Raw genomic sequence first — 22,718 nt, forward strand, 5'->3', positions numbered from 1 at the left:
CATAGGCCTCTTGTTTTCACGAGGCCCCACAGTACCACAATGGTGCTCTTGGTTCTCTGGTGACCTCCAGGGTCCCAGTGGTCTCACTGGTTCCATGAGGCCTCACAGTGACACAATGCTTTAGTTATTCCATGGGGCCTCAAAGTGTCACAATGGTCTCCATGATTCCATGGTGCCCCTCAGTGTCACAATGGTCGCCTTCATTCCATGAGGCTGTAAAGTGTCCTAATGATCTCTCCGGGGTTCCATGAGGCCCTGCAAAGTCACAGTTTGGACCCTTGGCTCCGTGGAGCCTTGCAGTGTCACTATGGCCCCTCGGTTCCATGACACCCCAAAGTGTCATAATGGTCTCCACAGTTTGAGGACTCCCCGCATTGCCACAATGGACCCTTGGTTTGATGGTGTCTCTCAGTGTCACAATGAACCCTACATTCCATGGAGCCACACAGTGTCAGTACAGTCCCCTTGGTTCCATGAGGCCCAGCAATGTCACAGTGCTCTCCATGATTCCATGAGTACCCACAGTGTCACAATGATCCCTTGGTCTCACAGGGCCCCACAGTATCACAATGGTCCCTTGGTCTCACAGGGCCCCGCAGTGTCACAATGGTCCCTTGGTTCCATGGGCCCTGCGCTGCTGCATTCCCCCCTCCCCTTCTCAGGCAGGCCTGCCAGCTGAGAAATGCTCACTGGGCCTTGGCCTTGGCCAACAGTCCCTGGGCTCAGCTCCTCTGCAGCTCATCACAAACACTGTCTGCTCCAGGCACTGCTGCTGCCCAACCAGCTCCTGCATTCTGTAGGATCAGCCCTGGGAACTGTTTTTGTTCCCTCAGTGGCACAACATCCCTGTTCTCACACTGCCAAAGAAAGCTGTTGGTGCCAAGTGTGGCCAGGATGAGCCATTTCTGGGACTGCAGCCCCTCTCTTGGGGCCCTGCAAACAGCGCTCCAAAAGGAGCCCTTGGAGCTCTCCTGGGCCAGCGACTCCCTCTGAGTGGGGCCTCTCCAAACCGGGAACTCTCCCATTTGCTGCACTCTGGGATCCCCAACAACGACGGAGCCTGGGCCGATCCTCCCACTCCTCCAGGCTCAGCCCTTTGCCCGCTGGGGAGATGCCAAAGGATCCACAGGGAGCATTCCCTTCCCTCAGGGGAATTTTTCACAGGTGCCTGGCACTGACTCTTTGTGTCTGTGTGCACACAGGAGTGCCTGTGCTGGGGAAATGTGGCAGAAATGCTGATTCCTTAGGGGCTTCAGTGCCTTGGATAGCTGAGTCAGTCAGGCCTGTAAGTGAGGTTAAGTCATGAGGTCTAAGCTAAGTCAAATGCTTCTAAGAGTTGTTCTTTTGCTACGTATGTTAAATATAACTTATAAGCTAAGTTGAATATTGTTAAATTTTATTCCTCTGGTAAATTTCTAACATAGGTTTTAAGTTAGGTTAAATACTGTTAAGTGCTCTTCTTTTGCTAAATTGTGTAGTTGACTGTATCAGTTAAAATTAAGGTACAAATCCTGGTAAGATCGAGCTCTGTTAAGCTTTTAGGCCATATTCCTTTAATCCTTGTATGACCGCGCCTGAGTGGGTCGTAGCTGGTGAGAGATAGACGGTGAATCTTGTTTCTCGAATCAGAAGCTGGATTTATTAAGATATTATATGTAATACATTACTACTATACTAAAAGAATATAGAGAGAGGTTTGCAGAGCAGCTAGGCTAGGCTAGGAATAGATAGAAGGAACCTACAACAAAGCGGTGGCCAAGGACTCAGTCCCCTGGCTTGCACTTTGTGATTGGCACTTAATTTTAAACATAGAAAATGAGCCAATCAGGAAACTCATGTTACATTCCACAGCATCTGATAATAATTGTTTACCTTGTCTTCTGAGGCCTCTGACCTCCAGAAGACGCAGAAATCAGAAAGAAAGGATTTCTGTGGAGAACTGTCTGCGACATCTCACCTTTCTAAATTGTATAAAATAAAAGAAAAATGCTGATGTGGAATGAACAGGAAATTCCTTCACCTATAAAATATAGAATACTCACAAATCACTAAAACAATCCTACAATATAAGAAAAATCCAAAATACAATGTAAAGAGAATTTGAGTCCATGCAGCTGAGTTTCAGGAACAGTCCATCAGCTGAAGTTGTTTCTTTCGGACATCTGAGAGTCCTTTTTTTCCTGAAACAGCATAACACAATTTTAAACACAACTTTAAAACTATTTGAACAATTTTTAGAATGTCCTTTTCTGGCCCTTCAGTGCTTCAGCGCTTCAGAGCTGCTGCCCGCTATTTTCAATCTTTTTTATTTAATTTAATTTTTTTTTTTTTTTAAATTGAAAAGCAAAAGAGCAGCAGCCAAGCAGAGCAGTGCCAGAGAAGGAAAAGGCCCTGGGGGCCCTGGCCCATGCTGGACCAGGACCCCAAAACTGGCTCACAAAGGGGGACCAGGACCAGTAGGAGAAACCAGAGTCTCCAAAAACATCAGGAGGCCTCGCAGTGGGCCCAGCCCAGAAACTTTCTGAACCCAACAGCCCAGGCCAAACCCATAAAGCAGGCCTGAACCCTGCTGCCAGCACAATGGCAGCACAGGTAGTGAGATGCTTCCTTTCCCCAAAACCACTGAGGCATGCCAGCAGCAGGGAAATAGAAGCTTTCCCCAGAAATCCCATCTGGGGTCTGGAAATGTTTGTTTCCCACAGTAACATGGCACCACCCCCACCGGGCTGGGCTCTCGGGATCCACTTGCCCCCCCATGCCACTAGGACGCAGGAGAGGTGGCAGAGATGGGAGCTGCCATGGGACAGCAAGCGAAACACCACCCCCCAAACTGCCGCTGGTTTTAAAATCTGGCAGCTGGACTGCCGCAAGAACCAGCTAGCGGGCAGCCCCCGCTCCACTGAAGGAGAGACCAGCCTCTGGGGCCGCTTCCTGGGGCGGGCCCAGGGCTGGTGGGCTGGCCATGGGGGGCGCCGGGCTGGGGTGGGGGCCCGCGGGGCTGTGGGTGATGCTGGGGCTGGCCCGGAACATGACAGTGAATCTGGCCGCGGAGGAGCCGGCCGAGGAGGGAATCATGCTGATTGTAAGATCAGCTGTGGGCTGCTCCGAGGGTCCCGCAGGTTCAGCGCTGTTTTCCGCCGCTGACTCTGGGACGGTTTTGGCTTGAGGTGGGGGGGACGTGCGGGAACACGCCATCGCCGTGTCCCCTGTCCCTGAAAGCGGCGGCAGGCGCAGCACGGGGCCGGCGCCATCCCCTGCCACTGACTCCGGGGTTCGCTGCGGAGGCGCAGTTGCAGTCTCCGTCGCAGCGCAGACAGACAGCAGCGGAGCCGGGAGAAGCGGCAGATCATCGCTGTTGCTTAGCAACAGGTCAATCACCGGAAGTGTTGTCTCTTCTGCCTTCTCTGACGCTGAGCTGGAAGCTGGAGACGCACCCTCGTCATTGCCTAGCAACAGCTCAGGGGGCGGGAAGGCCGGTGAAACTGCTTGCGGGCCTGCCTGGAGAGGCGGAGACGGGATCTCCTGGAGTGACGGCTCTGGCAGGGGCGTGGAGGAAACTTCAGAGACCGGTGCCGCCCCATGTGTGAAGGAGGCGGAATCTGAGATGCCGGCGCTGGCTTGAGCACCACCTCCTCCTATCCCCCCGGAGAGAGAGAAGGGGGGGAAGGAGAAAACTCCATCTGAGCATGCTCCGGAGCAAGAGTAAAAAAAATTTCTTCGCTCGGTGAAATTTCAGCCCCCCCACCGCGAAGCAGGGGGGTCCGGGAAAAGCCCAAAGTCATCACCCACCGCGTCTTCTGCCAAGGCCGATGGAAACGGAGCTTGGCCATAACAGTTAGAGATCCATTGAAAGATAACTGCTCTGCGTCTCAGAACTGGGAAAAGCTTTATAAATGCTGGGTAGATAGAAGGCAGGACACGTCCCTGGCTCCAGACAAACTGGAAAATGGAGTCAATGCACTCCCAGACAAAAACATCCAAAGTGTACAGGACATGAGTAAAAAACCCAAAAAGATTTGCCCATCTAAAGAATTTATAGAGATCTGTTTCTGAAAAAAAGAAACCGTCTTCCCTACACCAGTATTTCCAGAGGGCAATAAGCTTCTCCTCTGAAGGAGTAAAAGGAACCTCTTCCCGCAAGGCATGTGTCTGCCATACGAACAGCCACAGACTACGAAGGGCTGAATCCTCAGCGATGGAAAATTGAACAGCACCTTTTTCAAAAGTCCAGCTTGCTCTGGCCAGCTGCTCTTTTCCATCATCTTTCCTGAAGGTTTTCCAGAAGGTTCTCTTTGTGGTCAGCCTTGGCTGTGAACTCTGTCCGAATCAGGATCTTCAGTTCTTCAGCTCCTGGCTTGAATCCACTTTTGTGGTCACTTCACAGCAACCATCAAATGCTACACATACAGGATTTTTACCCAGTGCAGCAATTTTGCTCCTCTGGTCTTATAAAATTAATTTCTGCTCTGACACGTCGGGTCACCAGATATTACTGCTCTGACACGTCGGATCACCAGATATTACCGCGCCTGAGTGTGTCGCAGCTGGTGAGAGATAGACGGTGAATCTTGTTTCTCGAATCAGAAGGCTGGATTTATTAAGATATTATATGCAATACATTATTACTATACTAATAGAATAGAGAGAGAGGTTTGCAGAGCAGCTAGGCTAGGCTAGGAATAGATAGAAAGAATCCACAACAATGCTGTGGCCAAGGACACAGTCCCCTGGCTTGCACTTTGTGATTGGCCCTTAATAATAAACATAGAAAATGAGCCAATCAGGAAACTCCTGTTACATTCCACAGCATCTGATAATAATTGTTTACCTTGTCTTCTGAGGCCTCTGGCCTGCAGAAGACATAGAAATCAGAAAGAAAGGATTTCTGTGGAGAAATGTCTGCGACATCCTTGCCCTCACTGTCCTTGTGTCACACACACACACAGGGACTGTTCTCGGTTCATTTCTGGTTTGATTGTCTGGATTTGGTTTGGTTTTGTTGTTGCTTTGTTGCCTTGGTGTGCCTTAAATGTCCCCTCAGGAGCAGAGTGACTCTTGCCAAGGAACTTTGTGCTGTTTGAAATAAACAGGGCCAGGAGACTTCTTCTCCTTTTTAATGCCTTTATTAAAAGTGATCAGCTCAGGATTGGGCAGCTCAGCGGGGCTGCAGTCCCTGTCGTCTCTCCCAGGGCGACTCAGAGGAGGAGGACGGCATGCGCAACTTTGTCCACAAGGGGCAAAGCTGGGGTTCCGGTCCTCGTGGGAGCCTTTAGGGCATCAACAATCTCTGATGTTGAATTGGTCTCAGTCTCACTTCCTCCCAGACCCGGCCCAGGGGCTCTCAAACGCAGGGTGAGGAACAACAAAGGTTTTCAGCATCTCTGCACGCCCAGCACTCTGCTCCTCTCATCCAGACATCACTCCAATCTCTCAACTCTTAGCTGGCTCGTTGTTTTTGGGGTTTTCTCAGCGCATTCGGAGCAGCGGTCCCACACAGCATGCTGGTCCTTGGAGTATTTTGCACATCCCTCCCCTCCAAAGTCTCTTCTCCTCGCTGTTCGGGATGTCCCCACCCTTCACCATCTCAGAGCAGGGCCATTACCTCGCCCCAGCCTGGGCTTTCACTGATACAGAAACAACCATTAACAACAGCGACCTGTAACTACCATAACACAGGCAGAACCCCAGCAGCAACAGTGGTAACCTTTTTCTCACAGAAAAAATCAACAGAATTTTTGTTCATAACAGTCTCCCCTCTTTCTCTTTGATCGAGCTTAAATTTTAAGCTCGCATCAACTCACAATTTTTGATTCGTGGGTTTCCTATTTAATTTCTTGAATTGACTGTAAATTTCTTGTGCACTTTGGTAATCACGGTTACTTAACTTTGTCACTTTCCTTGGTTTCTTTAGGTTGGTCTGCACGGCAAATGCTGTTTTAGTGAAACAGATAAATAAGTACAGTAAAAAGAGCAATCCTCCAAGTATACACACAGTGACAAAAACTACTCTTCCCCATACATCCTTTTTGAAAATCTCCGGGTTCTCCCACCAACTGGAATCAAGTGGTTTGGGTCCAAAAATGAGAAATTTGTAACACAAAAAAAAAAAAAGGAGAATTTGTGTCAAAGAAGGGAAAGTTTGGGACTAAAAATGGGAATTTGGGTGCTTAGGTGGGGAGTTTGGGGTCAAAAATGGAATTTGGGGGATTTTGGGTGTCCCAAGGGGGGAATTTGGGGGATTTTGGGGAATTTGGGGGATTTGGGGTGTCCTGAGGGGGGATTTGGGGGAGTTTGAGGCATTTTGGGGAAGTTTGGGTTTCCTGAGAGGGGAATTTTGGGGGAGTTTGGGGGGAATTCATGGGAATTTGGGTGTCCTGAGGAGGAAATTTGGAGGATTTTGGGGGGGATTTGGGGTGTCCTGAGGGATAATTCAGGGAATTTGGGGGAATTTGGGGGAATTTGGGAGGGTTTTGGGGGAATTTGAGGGGATTTGGGGCATCCTGAGGGAGGTTTTGGGGGCGTTTGGATGTCTTGAGGGGGGAATTTGGGGAAGAATTTCGGGCATTTTGGGAGAACTTGGGGGATTTGGGGCATCCTGAGGGGGAATTTTGGGGGGAATTTGAGGGAATTTGGGTGTCCCAAGGGTTTTTTTAGGGGGATTCAGGTTGTCCTGAGGAGGGAATTTGGGAAATTTTGGGCAAATTGGGGGAATTTTAGGGAAATTTGGTGGAGTTCATTAATGGGAATTTGGGGGATTTTGGGGGGAATTTGGGCATCCTGAGGGGGAAATCTGGGGCATTTTGGGGGAGTTTGGGTGTTCTGAGGGAGAATTTGGGCGATTTTGGATGTTCTGAGGGGGAGTTTGGGGGAATTTGGGGACTTTGGGGATTTTGAGGGATTTTAGGTGTCCTGAGGGGGGGGATTTGGGAGAATTTGGGGGTTCTGAGAGGGAATTTTGGGGTATTTGAGAGTAATTTGGGGGATTTTTGTTGTCCTGATGGGGGAATTTGGGTTATTTTGGGGAATTTGGGGATTTTGGGTTTCCTGAGGGGGAATTTTGGGGGAATTTGGGTGTCCTGAGGGGGGAATTTGGGGGAATTTTGAGGGATTTGGGGGATCTGGGGAGATATTTTGAGGATTTTGAGGGAATTTGTGGAAGTTTGGGAGGAATTGGGGGGATTTTGGGTGTTCTGAGGGGGAATTTGAGGAATTTGGATGAATTTGGGTGTTCTGAGGGGGAATTTTGGGGGATTTTGGAGGATTTGGGTGTCCTGAGGGGGGAATTTGGGGAGAATTTGGGGAAATTTGGAGGATTTTGGGTGTCCTGAGGGGAGATTTTGAGGGAATTTGGGGGAAGGAACTTGGAGGAAGTTGAGTGCCCTGAAGGGCAAATTTGGGGAATTTTGGGGGAAATTTGAAGGACTTTGGAAGGAATTTGGGGGATTTTTGAGGCATTTTGGGGGTTTTGGGTGTCCAGAAGGGGGAATTTGGGGATTTTGGCGGAAATTGAGACATTTTGGGTGTCCTGAGCATGGATTTTCGAGGCAATTTGGGGGAAATCTGGGGAGTTTTTGGTTTCCTGAGGGGGGAATTTGGGATGTCCTGAGGGGGAAATTGAGGGATTTTGGGGAGAATTTATGGGAATTTGGGTGTCTTAAGGGGGAATTTGGGGATTTTTGGGGGAATTTGGGGGATTTTGGGTGTCCTGACGGGGAGTTTGTGGATTTTGGGGCAATTTGGGGGATCCTGAGGGGGAGATTTGGGAGATTTTGGGTAAATTTGAGTGATTTTAGGTGTCCTGAGGGGGGAATTTGGGGAATTTTGGGGAGATTTTTGTGGATTTTGGGGTTTCCTGGGGGGAAATTTAGGGGATTTTGGAGGATTTTGGGGATTTGGTGGAAATTTGAGGGATTTTTGATGTCCTGAGGGGGGAATTTGAGGAATTTTGGGGGATTTGTGGATTTTGGCTGTCCTGAGGGGGAATTTGGGGGATTTTTGGAGGAATCTGGGGGAGAATCAGGGGAATTTTGGAGGATTTTTGATGTCCTGAGGGGGAATTTGAGGGAATTTAGAGTATTTGGGGGATTTTGGGGGATTTGGGGAAATTTGGAAAATTTGGGGCATCCTGAGGGGGAATTTGGGGGCATTTTGGGGGATTTTTGGTTTCCTGAGAGGGAAATTGGGGACTTAGGGAAGTTGGGTGTCCCGAGGGGGGATTTGAGAGATTTTGGGGGAATTTGAGGCATTTGGGGGAATTTCGGTTTCCTGAGGAAGGAATTTGTGGTTTTTGGGGGAATTTGGGAGACTTTTGTTGTCCTGAGGGGGAATTTGGGTTATTTTGGAGAATTTGGGGGGAATTTGGGAGTCCTGAGGGGATAATTGAGGAAATTTGGAGGATTTGGGGGGAATTTGGGGCATTTTGGATGTCCTGAGGGGGAATTTGTGGATTTTGGGGCCATTTGGGGGATCCTGAGGGGGAAATTTGGGAGATTTTGGGGAAATTGGGGAATCTGGGGAAAATTTGGGGCATTTTGGGAGATTTTGGGTGTCCTGAGGGGCAATTTGAGAGATTTTGGGGGGAATTTGAGGGGGACATTAGGGGGATTTGGGGGGGGGGGGACTCTGATGGGGGAATGGGGACGATTTTGGGGGAATTTGGAGGATTTTTGGGGGGAATTTGGGGAATTTTGGGGGGAATTTGTGGGATTTTGAGTGTCCTGAGGTGGCAGTTTTGAGATTCTGGAGGAATTTTGGGGTGTCCTGAGAGGGGAATTTGGCGGGAAATTTTGGGTGTCCTGAGGAGAGGAATTTGGGGGAGAATTTTAAGGATTTTGGGGGGATTTTGGGGGAGTTTGCTTGTCCTGAGGGGGGATTTGGGATAATTTGTGGGATTTTGTGGGATTTTATAGGATTCTGTGTAATTTTCCCCTCAGAAAGTGTCCCCGGCCGGGCTCCCCACACGCTCGGCCCACCCCGCCCGCTTCTCCTCCGATGACAAATTCTCGCGGCACCACCTGGCCCTGAAACGGAGATTCAGGGTCCTGCCCACCCAGCGGGGCCGGGCCCTGCTCTGAGGGACCCCAAAAACCCCCAAAAACCCAAAATCGCCCCAAAAACCCCCGGTGGAGGAGATGGAGCTCAGTCAAACACGCTGAGCTGAACTCGATGGGAGGGAGGGTTTAAACAGGGGGAAATTGCGAATATTAAAGGATTTGGGAGCTCAGAGGTGTCTGGGTGTTGGTGGTCAAAAAAATTTAGTGTTTTTTCGTTGTTTTGGGGGGTTTTTGGGGTGTGGGAGGGAATTAATGGCGATCTGTGGGGGGGTGATTGGAGTTGGAGGCGCAGATATAATGGGGCTATATGGGGCGCGGGGCATGATGGGAGTTGTATGCGCGGATATACTGGAGATGTGGGCGCGGGTATAATGGGGCCCAATGGGGCTTAGGGGATGATGGGAGATGTAGGCGCGGGTATAATAGGGATCTATGGAGCGTGACGGATGATGGGAGTTGTATGCACGGATATAATTGGGCTCTATGGGGCGCGGGGGATGATGAGAGTTGTATGCACGAATATAATAGGGATCTATGGGGCGCAGGGGATGATGGGAGTTGGAGGCGTGGGTATAATGAGCTCTATGGAGCACGGGGCATGATGGGAGTTGGAGGCTTGTGTATAAGGGGGCTCTAATGAGCGCGGGGGATGATGGGAGATGTAGGCGTGGGTGTAATAGAGCTCTATGGAGGCCTGTGTATAATGGGGCTCAACGGGGCGCGAGGAATGATGGGAGTTGTATGCACGGGTATAATAGAGCTCTATAGGGCTCAGGGGATGATGGGAGTTGTATGCACGGATACAATAGGGATTGATGGGGCGCGGAGGATGATGGGAGATATAGGCGCTGCTTTATTAGAGCCCCGGTGCATCAAAGGAGATGAAGGCTTTGTTTAATGAGGCCGCGGGGCATCATGGGGGATAGAGGCCCTGCTTTAATGGTGCTTAATGGAGCCGCAGGGCACGATGGGAGCTGTAGTCCTGGAACTGCCTGTGACGAGCGCTCGAGGATCCGGGAGGGCACCTGAGAGGACCCTGTGGCCTCGGGGCGCCCTTGGAGGGCACCTGGGGGGGCTCTGAGGGGTCTCCGTGGGGCGCGGGACGTGAACGGGAGTGGCAGGGCCGGACCTCGGCCATGAGAGGGCTCTGTGGCCGCGGGGGATGACGGGAGATGTAGGCCCGAAAGCGGCGCTCGGAGGCTTTTGTGTGCCCTGGGGCATTTGGGGGTCCCAGGAGGCATTTGGGGGTCCTGGATTAACTCTGGGGGGCAGCCGGGGGTCCCGGTCTGGGGGTGCCAATGGGGCACGGGAAGGTGATAACGGGCGCTGTGGGGAGCACGGGGCATGACGGGAGATGTAGGCCCGGTACCATTAGGGTCTATTGGGCCGCCGGGCATGACGGGAGTTGAAGGCCCGGCTCCATTAGGCGAGTTGAAGGCTAAAAGTTTCTAAAATGGCACCGCCTCCTGGCCCCGCCCCGAGGTCATGTTCCCGGGCGCTGATTGGTCTCAGCAAGTGACGGGCGGGAGCGTCAGCCAATGGCAGGCGGTGGAGGCGGGAACAGCCCCTTTAACCCTCCAGTGCCTCCCAGTCCATCCCAGTATCGCTCCCAGTACATCCCAGTTTGCCCCAGTGCCTCCCAGTATCTCCCAGTCCATCCCAGTACGGACCAGTCCCTCCCAGTATCACTCCCAGTCGCTCCCAGTCCCTCCCAGTTCATCCCAGTATCACTTCCAGTATGTCCGAGTTTGCCCCAGTCCCCTCCCAGTATGTCCCAGTCCCTCCCAGTCCATCCCAGTATGCCCCAGTTTGTCCCAGTCCCTCCCCGGCCCCTCCTCAGCTCTGCCCCCGCCCCTTCTATGACCACGCCCCTTCTTTACTTGGCCCCGCCCCCTCCATTGGCCCCGCCCCCTCACAGTCCCATCCCTCCCGTTTCCAGTTCCAGCAGCTGCTCTGGGAAGGTGCGTGGGGCCCCAGTTCATCCCAGTTCATCCCAGTAACTCCCAGTAACCCCCCAGTAACTCCCAGTAACTCTCCAGTAACTCCCAGTAACTCCCAGTAACTCCCAGTAACCCCTAGTACTCCCCAATCCATCCCAGTACCTCCCCAGTTCATCCCAGTACATTCCCAGTAATTCCCAGTAACTCCCAGTCCCTCCCAGTTTGTCCCAGTTCCCCTCCTGTCCCCCCCCAGTTTGTCCCAATCCCTTCCCAGTTCCCTCCCAGTATCCCCCAGTTTGTCCCAGTCTGTCCCATTCCCTCCTCTCAGTATCCCTCCATTCCCTCCCAGTTCATCCCAGTCCCTCCCAGTCCTTCCCAGTTCATCCCAGTCCCTCCCAGTCCGTCCCAGTTCCCTCCCAGTTCCCTCCCAGTCCATCCCAGTTCCCTCCCAGTCCCTCCCAGTTCCCTCCCAGTCCATCCCAGTCTGTCCCAGTTCCTTTAAAGGTCACAGAATGGAGTGAGAGCGGCTGCGGGCACTGGTGATACTGGGACAAACTGGGAGGGACTGGGACAAACTGGGACAAACTGGGACAGACTGGGAGGGAACTGGGAAGGACTGGGAGGGAACTGAGGGAGGATTGGGAGGGACTGGGAGATACTGGTTTATACTGGGAGGGAACTGGGAGGGACTGGGTGAGACGGGGGAACTGGGAAGGGACTGGGATTGAACTGGGAGGGACTGGGATGGAACTGGGTTATACTGGGAGGGAACTGGGACAAACTGGGAGGGATTTGGGTTATACCGGGAGGGAACTGGGATGGATTGGGATGAACTGGGACAAACTGGGAGGGACTGGTTTATACTGGGAGGGAACTGGGGGGAACTGGGTCATACTGGGAGGGACTGGGACAAACTGGGGTTACTGGTTTATACTGGGAGGGAGGGTCTGTACTGGTCCATACTGGTTTATATTGGTCCATACTGGTTTATACCGGTCCATACTGGTCCATACTGGTCCATACTGGTCCATACTGGTCCTTACTGGTTTATACTGGTCCTTACTGGTCCATACTGGTCCGTACTGGTCCATACTGGTCCATACTGGTCCGTACTGGTCCATACTGGGCCATATTGCTCCACACTGGTCCATACTGGTCCGTACTGGTTTATACTGGTCCATACTGGTCCGTACTGCTCCACACTGGTCCATACTGGTCCATACTGGTCCATACTGGTCCATACTGGTCCGTACTGGTCCATACTGGTCCGTATTGCTCCACACTGGTCCATACTGGTCCGTACTGGTTTATACTGGTCCATACTGGTCCGTACTGCTCCACACTGGTCCATACTGGTCCATACTGATCCATACTGGTCCGTACTGGTCTCTGACCCCTCCCCTCCCCCCCAGGTGCCTCCAGTCTGTTCCAGTACGGTGAGTGACAAACTGGGAGGGCCCCAAAATGTCCCCAAATGTCCCCAAATGGCCCCAAATGGCCCAAAATGTCCCCAAATGCCCCCAAAATGTCCCCAAAATGTCCCCAAATGGCCCCAAATGTCCCCAGCAAAGGCAATGAATAAAAATGGATGAAAAAATGGGATTTTGGTCCCTGGGGGAAGGGACACGGGGACACCGGTGGCACCGGGAGGGGACATCGGGGCCATCGTGGTCTTGGGGACATCGGGGCATTGGTGGCCTTGGGGACATCGGGGTGATGGTGGCACCAGGAGGTGGCATCAGGTTACCGGTTGGAGTGCCCCCAGCGTATCACCTGGACATGATGAGATCAGTGGTGGGACCATGGGATGGGTGATGGGAACATGGGGTGGTGATAAGACCATGGGTTGGGTCGGGTTGGGTTGGGCTGAGTTGGGTTGAGTTGGGTTGCGTTGAGTTGGGTTGGTTGGGTTGAGTTGGGTTGAGTTGGGTTGGGATGAGTTGGGTTGAGTTGGGTTGGGTTGGGTTGAAATGGGTTGGGTTGAAATGGGTTGGGTTGGGTTGAGTTGAGTTGGGTTGAGTTGGGTTGGGTGGGTTTTGGGCTCAGTGGTGGGACCATGGGATGGGTGGTGGGACCATGGGGTCAGCAGTGGGACCATGAGATGGGTGGTGGGACCATGGGGTGTTTGGGTTGGGTGGGGTTGGAGCCATCCCAGCACCATCACCTACCTGCACATGGGGTCAGGGGATCAGAGGTGGCTCACGTGACCCCAGTTGGCCCCCGTGGCCATGTGGTGACCATCATGACCCTGGTGGCCCTGCATAGCCCTGGTGATCCCCCTTGACCACATGATCTTAATGGAACCCCATGACCCCATGACCTTGATGGAACTGCATAACCCCATGACCTCCATGTACCCCCATGACCCCATGACCCTGATGGAGCTCCATAACCACACGGACCCTGATGGAACCCCATGACCCCATAACCTTGATAGAACCCCATGACCCCATAACCATGATGTACCCCCATGACCCTGATGGAACCCCATAACCACATGACCCGGATGGACCCCCATAACCCCATAACCCTGATAGACCCCCGTAACCCCATAACCTTGATGGACCTCCATAACCACATGGCCTTGATGGAACCCCATAACCCCATGACTCCATGACCTTGATCGGCCCCCATAACCACATGACCCCATAACCCTGATGGAACCCCATAACCACATGACCGTGATGGAACTCCATAACCCCATGGTCTTGCTGACCCACCATGACCCTGATGGACCCTCATGACCCTGATGGACCCCCATGACCCCATAGCCTTGATGGATCCCCATGATCCCATAACCATGATGGACCCTCATAACCACATGGCCCCATGACCTTGATGGGCCTCCATAACTTCATAACCATGATGGACCCCCATAACCACATGGCCCCATAACCCTGATGAAACCCCCTGGACCCATGACCCTGATGGACCCCCATAACCCCATGATCTATCCCATAACCATGATGGAACCCCATGACCCTGATAGACCTTCATAACCACATGACCGTGATGGAACTCGTAACCCCATAATCATGATGGACCCCCATAACCACAATAAATCCCCATGACCCTGATGGACCTCCATGTTGGGGTGATGAAACCTTGGGGATACTGGGGACATTGGAGACCTTGGGACATCGGAGACAGCTGGGGACCTTTGGGACCTCAGGAATATGGAGGGCATTGGGGACCTTGGGGACATTGGGGTGCTGGGGACCTTGGGGACATTGGGGCTTTGGGACATTGGAGAACGTTAGGGACCTTTGGGACCTTGGGAATATGGAGGGTGTTGGGGCCCTTGGAGATGTTGGGTAGATGGGACCTTGGGGACATTGGAGATGTTGGGGTGATGGGGCCTCGGTGACATTGGAGATATTGGGGACCTTGAGGACCTTGGGAGTATGGAGGACACTGGGGACATTGGGGATGTTGGAGCAATGGGGACCTTGAGGACCCTGGAGACATTTGGGATGATGGGGACCTTGGGGACACTGGAGATGTTTGGGACCTTGGAGACCTTGGGGACCTTGCGAATATGGAGAGTGTTGGGGCCGTTGGGGACATTGGGGACCTTGGAGATGTTGGGGTGATGGAGACCTTGGGGACATTGGAGATGTTGGGGACCTTGGAGATGTTGGGGTGATGGGACACTGGGGACATTGGAGATGTTGGGGTGATGGGGACCTTGGGGACATTGGAAAACCTTGGGGACACTGGAGATGTTGGGGCACTGGGGACCTTGGGGACCTTGGGGACATTGGGGGCACTGGGGATGTTGGGGACCTTGGGGACTGTCCTGGTTTAGGGCAAATTTGTTAAAGAATCTGCAAAGGGGGCCCCTCCAGAAAGCAAAACCCACACGGCCCCTCCGCCCAACCGGTTTGGGAAAAAATTCCTTGGAGAGAGGTGGAAAGAACCTGTTTATTTCAGGCACAGCACCCCCCAGCACACAAAGTGAACAATACCAGATGACACTGCTCTGAGAAAGATGACAAAATCAGAAAGTCTCTTTCAGGGGTGGCTGCTCTGTTCTCAGTCCCTCCGGCGCTGGGGCAGCTGCTGCAGCCGAACCTTCGGTGTTCCCGGGTCCCAGTCCGGAGCAGGTTCGAGATGGTCACAGGAACAGGAGAGGAGAAACAGTCCAGGAAGGAATTTGGACTGTTTAGCTAAACTAGCTAATAAGCAGAGGCCAAAGCAGAGCAGAAGCGAGAGCAGAAAAGAGAGCAAGCAAAGCAGCAAGCTGAAAGCAAGAAGTGAAAAACAGCCCTATGTACTGCCTGTCTCTGTGTCCCTGATAAGAGAAACCCAAACAAAACTTCCACTCTTCAGAGCCGGGCTTAAAGGCACAGAACAGATGAATGGGGATACAAGCATCATAACGTCACCCCAGGATACAGCCAGGCAGCCCTGGCTCTGAGCAACAGCATCTGCTGTGGCACAGGGAACTCCCAGCTGACGGGAACAATTTTTCTGGCTGACTGCAGAAGCCAGGACAAAGCTGAGTGGTTTCCCTGGTGTCCCCAAGCCCTTGCTGGCCCCAGGGGCTGATGGCATTTGTGCTCCCTCAGGTTCATGTCCCCACACCAACAGCATGGGCGTGCTCCTCCTGTTGTGTGCAGTGCAAACAGGGGCTGCTGAGCCAGTGCTGCCGTGTCTGTGCCTGCAAGGATGGGGCACCTGTGTGAGCTGGGGGAGAGGCCAGGGCTGCAGAGGGGGGATCTTGTTGGCAGCTCCATGAGGACGCTCTGGGACACTGCCCTGGGCTGTGCAGCGCACTGGGGATGGATCAGCCCCTGCTCTGCTGCTCCTTCCCGTCTGCCCCAGGGCCCATGCAGAGCCCAGGGCCACCGGGGCAGCGGGGCAGGGCCACGGCAGCAGCACTGGCAACACCAAGTGCTGCTGCTGCTGCTGGGCACAGCTTCTGGCCCAGCACTGATCTGCCCCCAGCTCGGCACACAGACATTGCTGCTGCAGCTCCAGAGGAGACAACTAAAGAGCATCTCTGCAGAAAACTCTGCTGGGAGATTTTAATTTCTTTAAAGCAACAAAGAGTGCAGTCCCTTATTGGACAGTCTGGGGCCGCAGGGAAGGTGGAGAGAAACAAAACGAAAAATGGCACAAATAATTATATTTATTAGTGGACAAGATTTAAAAAGTAAAATAAATAGATAAAGAACCACCAAAATGGAACCATCAAGAAGTATCAAAGATGACTTTTATTACATGTGATTTGCAGAAACTGGCCAGCAGTTTAATGCTTCTGAAACCATCCAGTCATCAGTCTCCACACTGCAGCCTTGAGCTCCTGGTTCCTCAGGCTGTAGATGAGGGGGTTCAGGGTTGGAGGCACCACCAAATAAAGAACTGACAGGGCCAGATCCAGGGATGGGGAGGACATGGAGGGGGGCTTAAGATAATAAAATGTACTAGTGCCGAGGAATAGGGAGACCATGGCCAGGTGAGGGAGGCAGGTGGAAAAGGCTTTGTGCCGTCCCTGCTCAGAGGGGATCCTCAGCACAGCCCTGACGATCTGCATATAGGAGAAAACAATGAACACAAAACAACCAAAATACCAAACAGACACTAACTGCAATGAGCCCAAGTTCCCTGAGGTAGGATTTTGAGCAGGAGAGCTTCAGAATCTGTGGGATTTCACAGAAGAACTGGCCCAAGGCATTACCATGGCACAGGGGTAGGGAAAATGTATTGGCTGTGTGCATGAGAGCATTGAGAAAGGCACTGGCCCAGGCAGCTGCTGCCCTGTGGGCACAAGCTCTGCTGCCCAGGAGGGTCCTGTAGTGCAGGGATTTGCAGATGGACACGTAGCGGTCGTAGCACATGATGGTCAGGAGGAAATACTCTGCTGACAGGAAGAAGAAAATCAGAAAGACTTGGGCAGCACATCCAGTGTAGGAGATGTTCCTGGTTTCCCAGAGGGAATTGTGCATGGCTTTGGGGACTGTGGTGCAGATGGAGCCCAGGTCAGTGAGGGCCAGGTTGAGCAGGAAGAAGAACATGGGCATGTGCAGGTGGTGGTCCCGGGCTACAGCGCTGATGATGAGGCCGTTGCCCAGGAGGGCAGCCAGGGAGATGCCCAGCAAAAGGCAGAAGTGCAGGAGCTGCAGCTGCCGCGTGTCTGCCAATGCCAGCAGGAGGAAGTGGCTGATGGAGCTGCTGTTGGACATTTACTGTGCCTTGGCATGGGGATCTGTAAAAAAGTAATCATGGCATAGTTGGGTTTGGAGAGGACTTTAGATATCCCAGCACAGCCGGTGGGCGCTTTCCTTCCACTGCCTGCCAAGGGCTCTGCTGCCTGGAGCTGTCCCTGCCAGCAGCTGCTTCCCTGTGCCAGTGCTGCCAAAGCCCAGCCCAGCCCTGGGGGCTCAGCTCTGCCCTGCAGACCCCTCCCAGCTCTGGCACTGCCCAGGAGCAGCTCTGGCTCTGCAGGCTCTGATGGCAACATCTGTGCAACCCTGAGGAATCTGGAAAAGTGACACTGATGCTGCCTTTGGTGTCCTGTGCTAATCGCTGTTGCTGCCTGTTTTATTAAGATCACAGAGAATTTAATTTTCCAACCTTAACTGAGTGATGAATATCTATGTGCAATTTCCAACCCAGACCAGTCGATTTTAAAAAGCAGGATTTTCCCTTTTCTGCAGCCCCTGCTTCACTATGCTCCCTGTATAATCTACTTGGAAATATTCTACAGTCAAATGCCCTGCTGGGAGCAGTCCTGAACAATGCAGCATCCTCCCCACACAAGGAGAACACTTCCAAGCCTGACCAACTGTCTCCTCCCACCACAATCTTGTCCCCCAGTGCCGGGAGCAGCTGCCAGGGCTGGCTGAGAGCTGTCCCTGGCAGGCAGCAGAGTCCCTGCCCTAAAAAGGCGCCCTGGACTGCAGGACCCTGCTCTGCACGACAGTCCTGGGCACCCTTAGCTACTCTGCACAAGAGACAGTCAGAGAATGTACTCATAGGGTCTGCAGGCATTTGGATGTTCCAGCTTTAGGAGATGGCTCCAGGAGCTGCAGCTGCATTGTCCTGCAGCCAGAGATTCCTGTGCCAAGGGCTGGCAGTGATTCTGACCCAGGAACCTCTCGGCACCTTCCCAGCCCTGACTGATTGAAGCTCTCTGTGCCTGTGTGCTGTGCCCGGGGTGGCTGCAGGCCGTGCTCCAGCCCTGCTGGGCTGGCAGAAGAGCTGCTCATCAAGAGAAATGTGCTTTTGAAGCTCTTCTTGGTTACCAGGAGCTGCCTCTGTGCCAGGAGCCCAGCCCAGCTCAGCAGCACAGACACAGCACAAGGACTGTAATGAGCCTCTGGGGCTTTGTGCTCAGGCCCTGAACATCAGTCCCTGAGAGGGAGCTGAAGAAACCTCTCCAGAACTCCAAGGCAGAATCCAACTCCAAAGTTTCTTGGACTTTTAATGGGTTCCAGTGAAGGACACGACTGAGAAAGTGTCCCCAGGCCCCAGGCAGAGCAGAGACCTAGAGGCAGTGATGACAGGAGGGGACAAAGAGAAGCCAAGTCTTGGTGCCCTGGGGCACAGCGGGGTCTGTGCCACCAAGGGCTGGGAGGAGACACCTTGTCCTGAGGCCCTGGGGCCTCCTGGCACAGCCCCAGCCAGGCTGGGCACGGTCAGCCCCTTGTCCTGCCCTCAGCATCCCCCCCAGCCCACATCCCAGTGGCCTCGAGGATCTGCTCGAAGGAGTCTCTGGTGAGCCTTGCTCAGGAATGGCCCTGGGGGCTCCTTCATGCTCCCTGTAGGGAATGCAGGTTTTTGAAAGGACTTTGGGTTTGGCTTTTGCCTTGGAGTCTCTGAGAGGTTTGTGCAATCATGGCCTCCAATTATCTGCTGTAATTATTCCCTGGAGAGGCTTTCTCAGTAACAACACTCATTGGGGCTAATTAGTACTTCGGGGTACTTCAGTTATTTTAAGGTACTTGGTGTTTCCCTTTTGATACTGACTCTGTGAGAGGTTTGTGCAATAATGGTCCCAATTTTCTGCTTTAATGAATCCCTTGAGAGCTTTGTACTGACACTCAGTGGGGCTCATTAATGGCTTTAGATACGTAAGATTTTTAATGTACTTTATGGATTTAAGAATACTTTTAGGTACTTTTAAGTATTTCCTTGCCCACACTGAGTGTCTGAGAGGTTTTTGTGCCATCCTGACCTCTGATTCTCTTGTCCAAGGAGTTCAGGAGGAGCCTATGTTGGGTATCTTCCCTCTTTTCCGTTTTACAACAAAGATGGAACTGAAAGAATTTTGTAAGACTTTCTAAAAGCATCCAAACAAACATGAGACAATTAACAATACAACAACAGCTAAGAAAATTAAATGTCCTGTTTTAGATAGACATCATCCAACCCTTTAGTCCCTTGGATTGGAAGAGTTCATTGACCCAGTCTTTGTTTTCCACTTGAAGCTTCTTGAACTCTTCATTCAGTACTTGAATGCTCTTGTGGATTGACTCTGTGGCTGGAGAGATTCATGCAACACATGCCCTCAGAGTCTACACAGCCATGCCCATGTGCCCAGAATAAAAATTCTATCGCTGTTCTGCAAGGTAGCATGTCTGATGGCCTCTATGTCTGAGAGCAGGCCACTCAGTGTGAGGGAGTAGCATTGGTTTGCTTACTTAACAGGCACCCAAGATGGTCTGATTGTCCTAAAGCTTTAGCTGCAGCCACCCAAGGTAGTCCAAATTGGGGGTACAACAATGCGATACCTTCATTAAAGCTTTCAAAGCCATCTCTTTGATATCATCCATTACTTCTCTGGGGATACCTGCTGCTTGATCATCTAGTCGGCTTTGCTGTCCTTCTCCAGCTAGATGGTTGATTGTCAGTTCTGCCCTTGCCTCATTATTAGCATAGTCTGCTCTTAATTGATTTAGTAGACACTTCCATCCCCCTTCCCACAAGTTGTATTCTGTAGGCGACAACAACATGGTCCTAATACATTTTAAATCATAGGGAGTTATGATGTGCTGTAAACATGGCCCTCATTAGGTCATTAAAACAAAGTAAGTCCTTCCTATGGTCTTTAGCTGCCCTACACAGATCTTTGATTTCCCTGTAAACCAATGGCTGATACCTGGGATTCTGCCCCTTTCTTTCATAACATACCCGGGCAACGAGGAGTTTCAAGACTATTTGCCAGTCTCCTTCCTTAACTGCTTCCTTCCGAATCCTTTCCTAGGCACCTTCTGGGGTTGAGGGGAAAGGTGGCTCTCGGGAATCCAAACTGTCTTCCGAGGAGGAGGAATAACTTGGAGGAGAAACATTTGGATTAGAAATAGTGTGACAGTTGGGCTTAGTATCTGTGACCATAAGGTTATATTATTGCTGGAGGGTGAGGCAAAGGGTACTGCTATTTTGTCAAGTGTTGGGGAGGAAGGGCCTTGATTTATGATGGCGGACTTCTGGGGTAGAGTTCTGGAGGCATGGCCCAGGGTGAAAGTGGAATGATTGACAGTAGGGACATGACCCACAGTTGTGGGGATGGAGTCTGGAGGTTTGTTCAGGGCGGAAGAGAAGGTTGTGGTAGCAGGAAGTGGAGGAGCCAAGATGGAGGGAGGATGATCCGGCTCCCAAGCCACTTTCAGGCTCCTTCCATCTTGAGTCTCCAGGGCATGATATTCCAAGACCACGTGGCAATTGCCATCAGGACCATCGTGGAAGGTCTGAGAAAGGCATGTTTGATGGGAGGTCCTGAGTTAGGAGTGACCAACGGATTGAGTTTTTGAGACACTGCTTGCTGGTGAAGGGTCTCAAGGATGGTATGGAAGATGGGGAGCATGTGGGCTCCAATGGGCTCCCTTTTGATTGAAAGCTTGTACAGTTTAAGTCCCACTTAGTCCTAAAATTCAGTGGTATGGATTTCATCAGCAGAGGCATCTGGGAAATTTTTAATGATCCACCTCATGATTGATTTTAATTTGTTCTTTGAAAATATTTTGTCACGATCTGTTAGAATTAACTTAAAGCATCCATATATGCTCCTTTCTACTTTGGACATCTGGCTGCCCATTTTTCTCCTTCTCTGCCTTAGGGGCAACAGCCACCAGAACACACCAAATCAATTATGGGATGTGGGTGCATATTGTAAAAACACAGTGGCAAAATAGGCAATAAATGTCTTGCATTTCCCCAAACCCACCTGCAATCCTATGCAGGTGAAACTGTTTTTGCCCCTGCTGATCCTGGGCCAAGGTCCCTTGAAGCAACAATGAATCTGCCAGGCTTGGCACAATTCAAAATCCCGGGGAGCACTGACCTATCCATTAGCTAACCCCAGCTGACGTGACTGACACAGGGAGGCCTGAATGTCATGGTGCCTGTTCGGGTGCCAAATGTCACAGTGAGGGTTGCTGTGACAAACCTCTCTGAGTCCTTGACCTCAGGGCGAGGGTGGCAAAAATGAAAAGGAATGGGTTCGATGGAATTTCCCAAAAAGAACTTTAATTACAGGGTGAAAAACAATAAACATGGAGAAGTTGAGCACAGTAGGAGGGACAGTATCCTAAAACCTGAGACAAAGAGGAAGTCACAACATAGACACCTGGGACTAGAAAACTAGAACAATAACCATATAGAAGAAACAAGTAACCAATAAACCAATACAGGAGTAGAACTTGGACAACTTAGCATAACAACACTAAATGCTTATGGGAAAAGTCTCAAGCTCACCCTAAGTAAATTGAATGATTCCTAGAACTTGAAACTCATGCCCAGTTCTTCCAGGGTAAAATCTCTCTGACTGAGTTACAGCTGGGCTAATTGCCACACCGCTGCTTTGCACTGGTCCCTTGGGACCATGCGGCCAAACAGAGCCACAATGCTGTCCTTGGTTCCACAAGGCTCTGCAGTGTCACAATGGCCCCTTCATTTCACAAGGCTCTCAAATGTCACATTGGTCTCCATAGGAAGGAAATCACAAAGCCCCAATGTTTCAGAAGCTGATGAACAGCAGCCATCAGCAGCCAAAGCAAGCCTGACCTGTCTGTCCTGGCAGGTTTGCTTGAAGCAACCCTTGGAGATTTGAAATTACGAATGCGGAGTCGTAATTTAGAACATTTGTGCCTGGAAAAGAGGGATTTTTTTTTCCATACAAAGAAAAGCAGAGAGCCCTTTCCAGTGTTTGGAAAATAGATGACTGCTGCCACTCAGGAGTCAATGACCAGTCAGACTTGTCTGTCTTGGCAACTTTAGTCTGGCAGCAATCCTTGAATACACAGATATTTGGAGGTGGAATCGTAATTTTAGTCATGGATGCCTGGAAAAAATGGACAGTTCTTTTCCATAAAACGAAAAGCTCAGAGCCCCAATGTTTCAGGGGCAGATGGGAATGGCCTTCCACATTCCAAGGTCAGGCAGACCTGTCAGGTGACCCCTGGGAAGCCAAGGCAGCCACACCTATTTCATGTTCCCTTGGTTCCACAGGGCCCTGCAGTGTCACAATGGCTCCTTGCTTCCATGGTGCCCTCAGGTGTCATAACGGTCACTTGATTACACAAGTCCTTAAGGATCTTAATGGTCTCCATGGTTCCACAAGGCCCCACAGTGCCATAATGGTCTATAGGTTCCATGAAGTCCTGCTGTGTCCAATGGCCCCTTGGTTCCATTGGGGCCCAGTAGTGCAACAATGATTCCCTTGGTTCCACAACTTCCCATAGTGTCACAATGTCACCTTCCTTCCATGAGACCCTCCAGG

The 22,718-nt window shown here is 51.6% G+C and overlaps 1 protein-coding gene across 1 annotated transcript in view; it reads right to left on the minus strand.

Moving 5' to 3' along the window:
• Positions 1-2,877: 2,877 nt before the first annotated feature.
• Positions 2,878-22,718, minus strand: part of LOC134434579 (olfactory receptor 14J1-like) — a 99,371-nt gene continuing 79,530 nt past the window's right edge. The window contains exons 2-3 of the mRNA XM_063183239.1: positions 3,379-3,498; positions 2,878-3,276 (exon numbers count right to left, since the gene is read on the minus strand). Of these exons, the coding sequence (XP_063039309.1) occupies positions 2,878-3,276; positions 3,379-3,498 (519 nt within the window). The remainder of the gene's footprint in view (positions 3,277-3,378; positions 3,499-22,718) is intronic.

The sequence above is a fragment of the Melospiza melodia genome, unplaced genomic scaffold, assembly GCF_035770615.1.
Source record: "Melospiza melodia melodia isolate bMelMel2 unplaced genomic scaffold, bMelMel2.pri scaffold_44, whole genome shotgun sequence".
NCBI lineage: Eukaryota > Metazoa > Chordata > Aves > Passeriformes > Passerellidae > Melospiza > Melospiza melodia.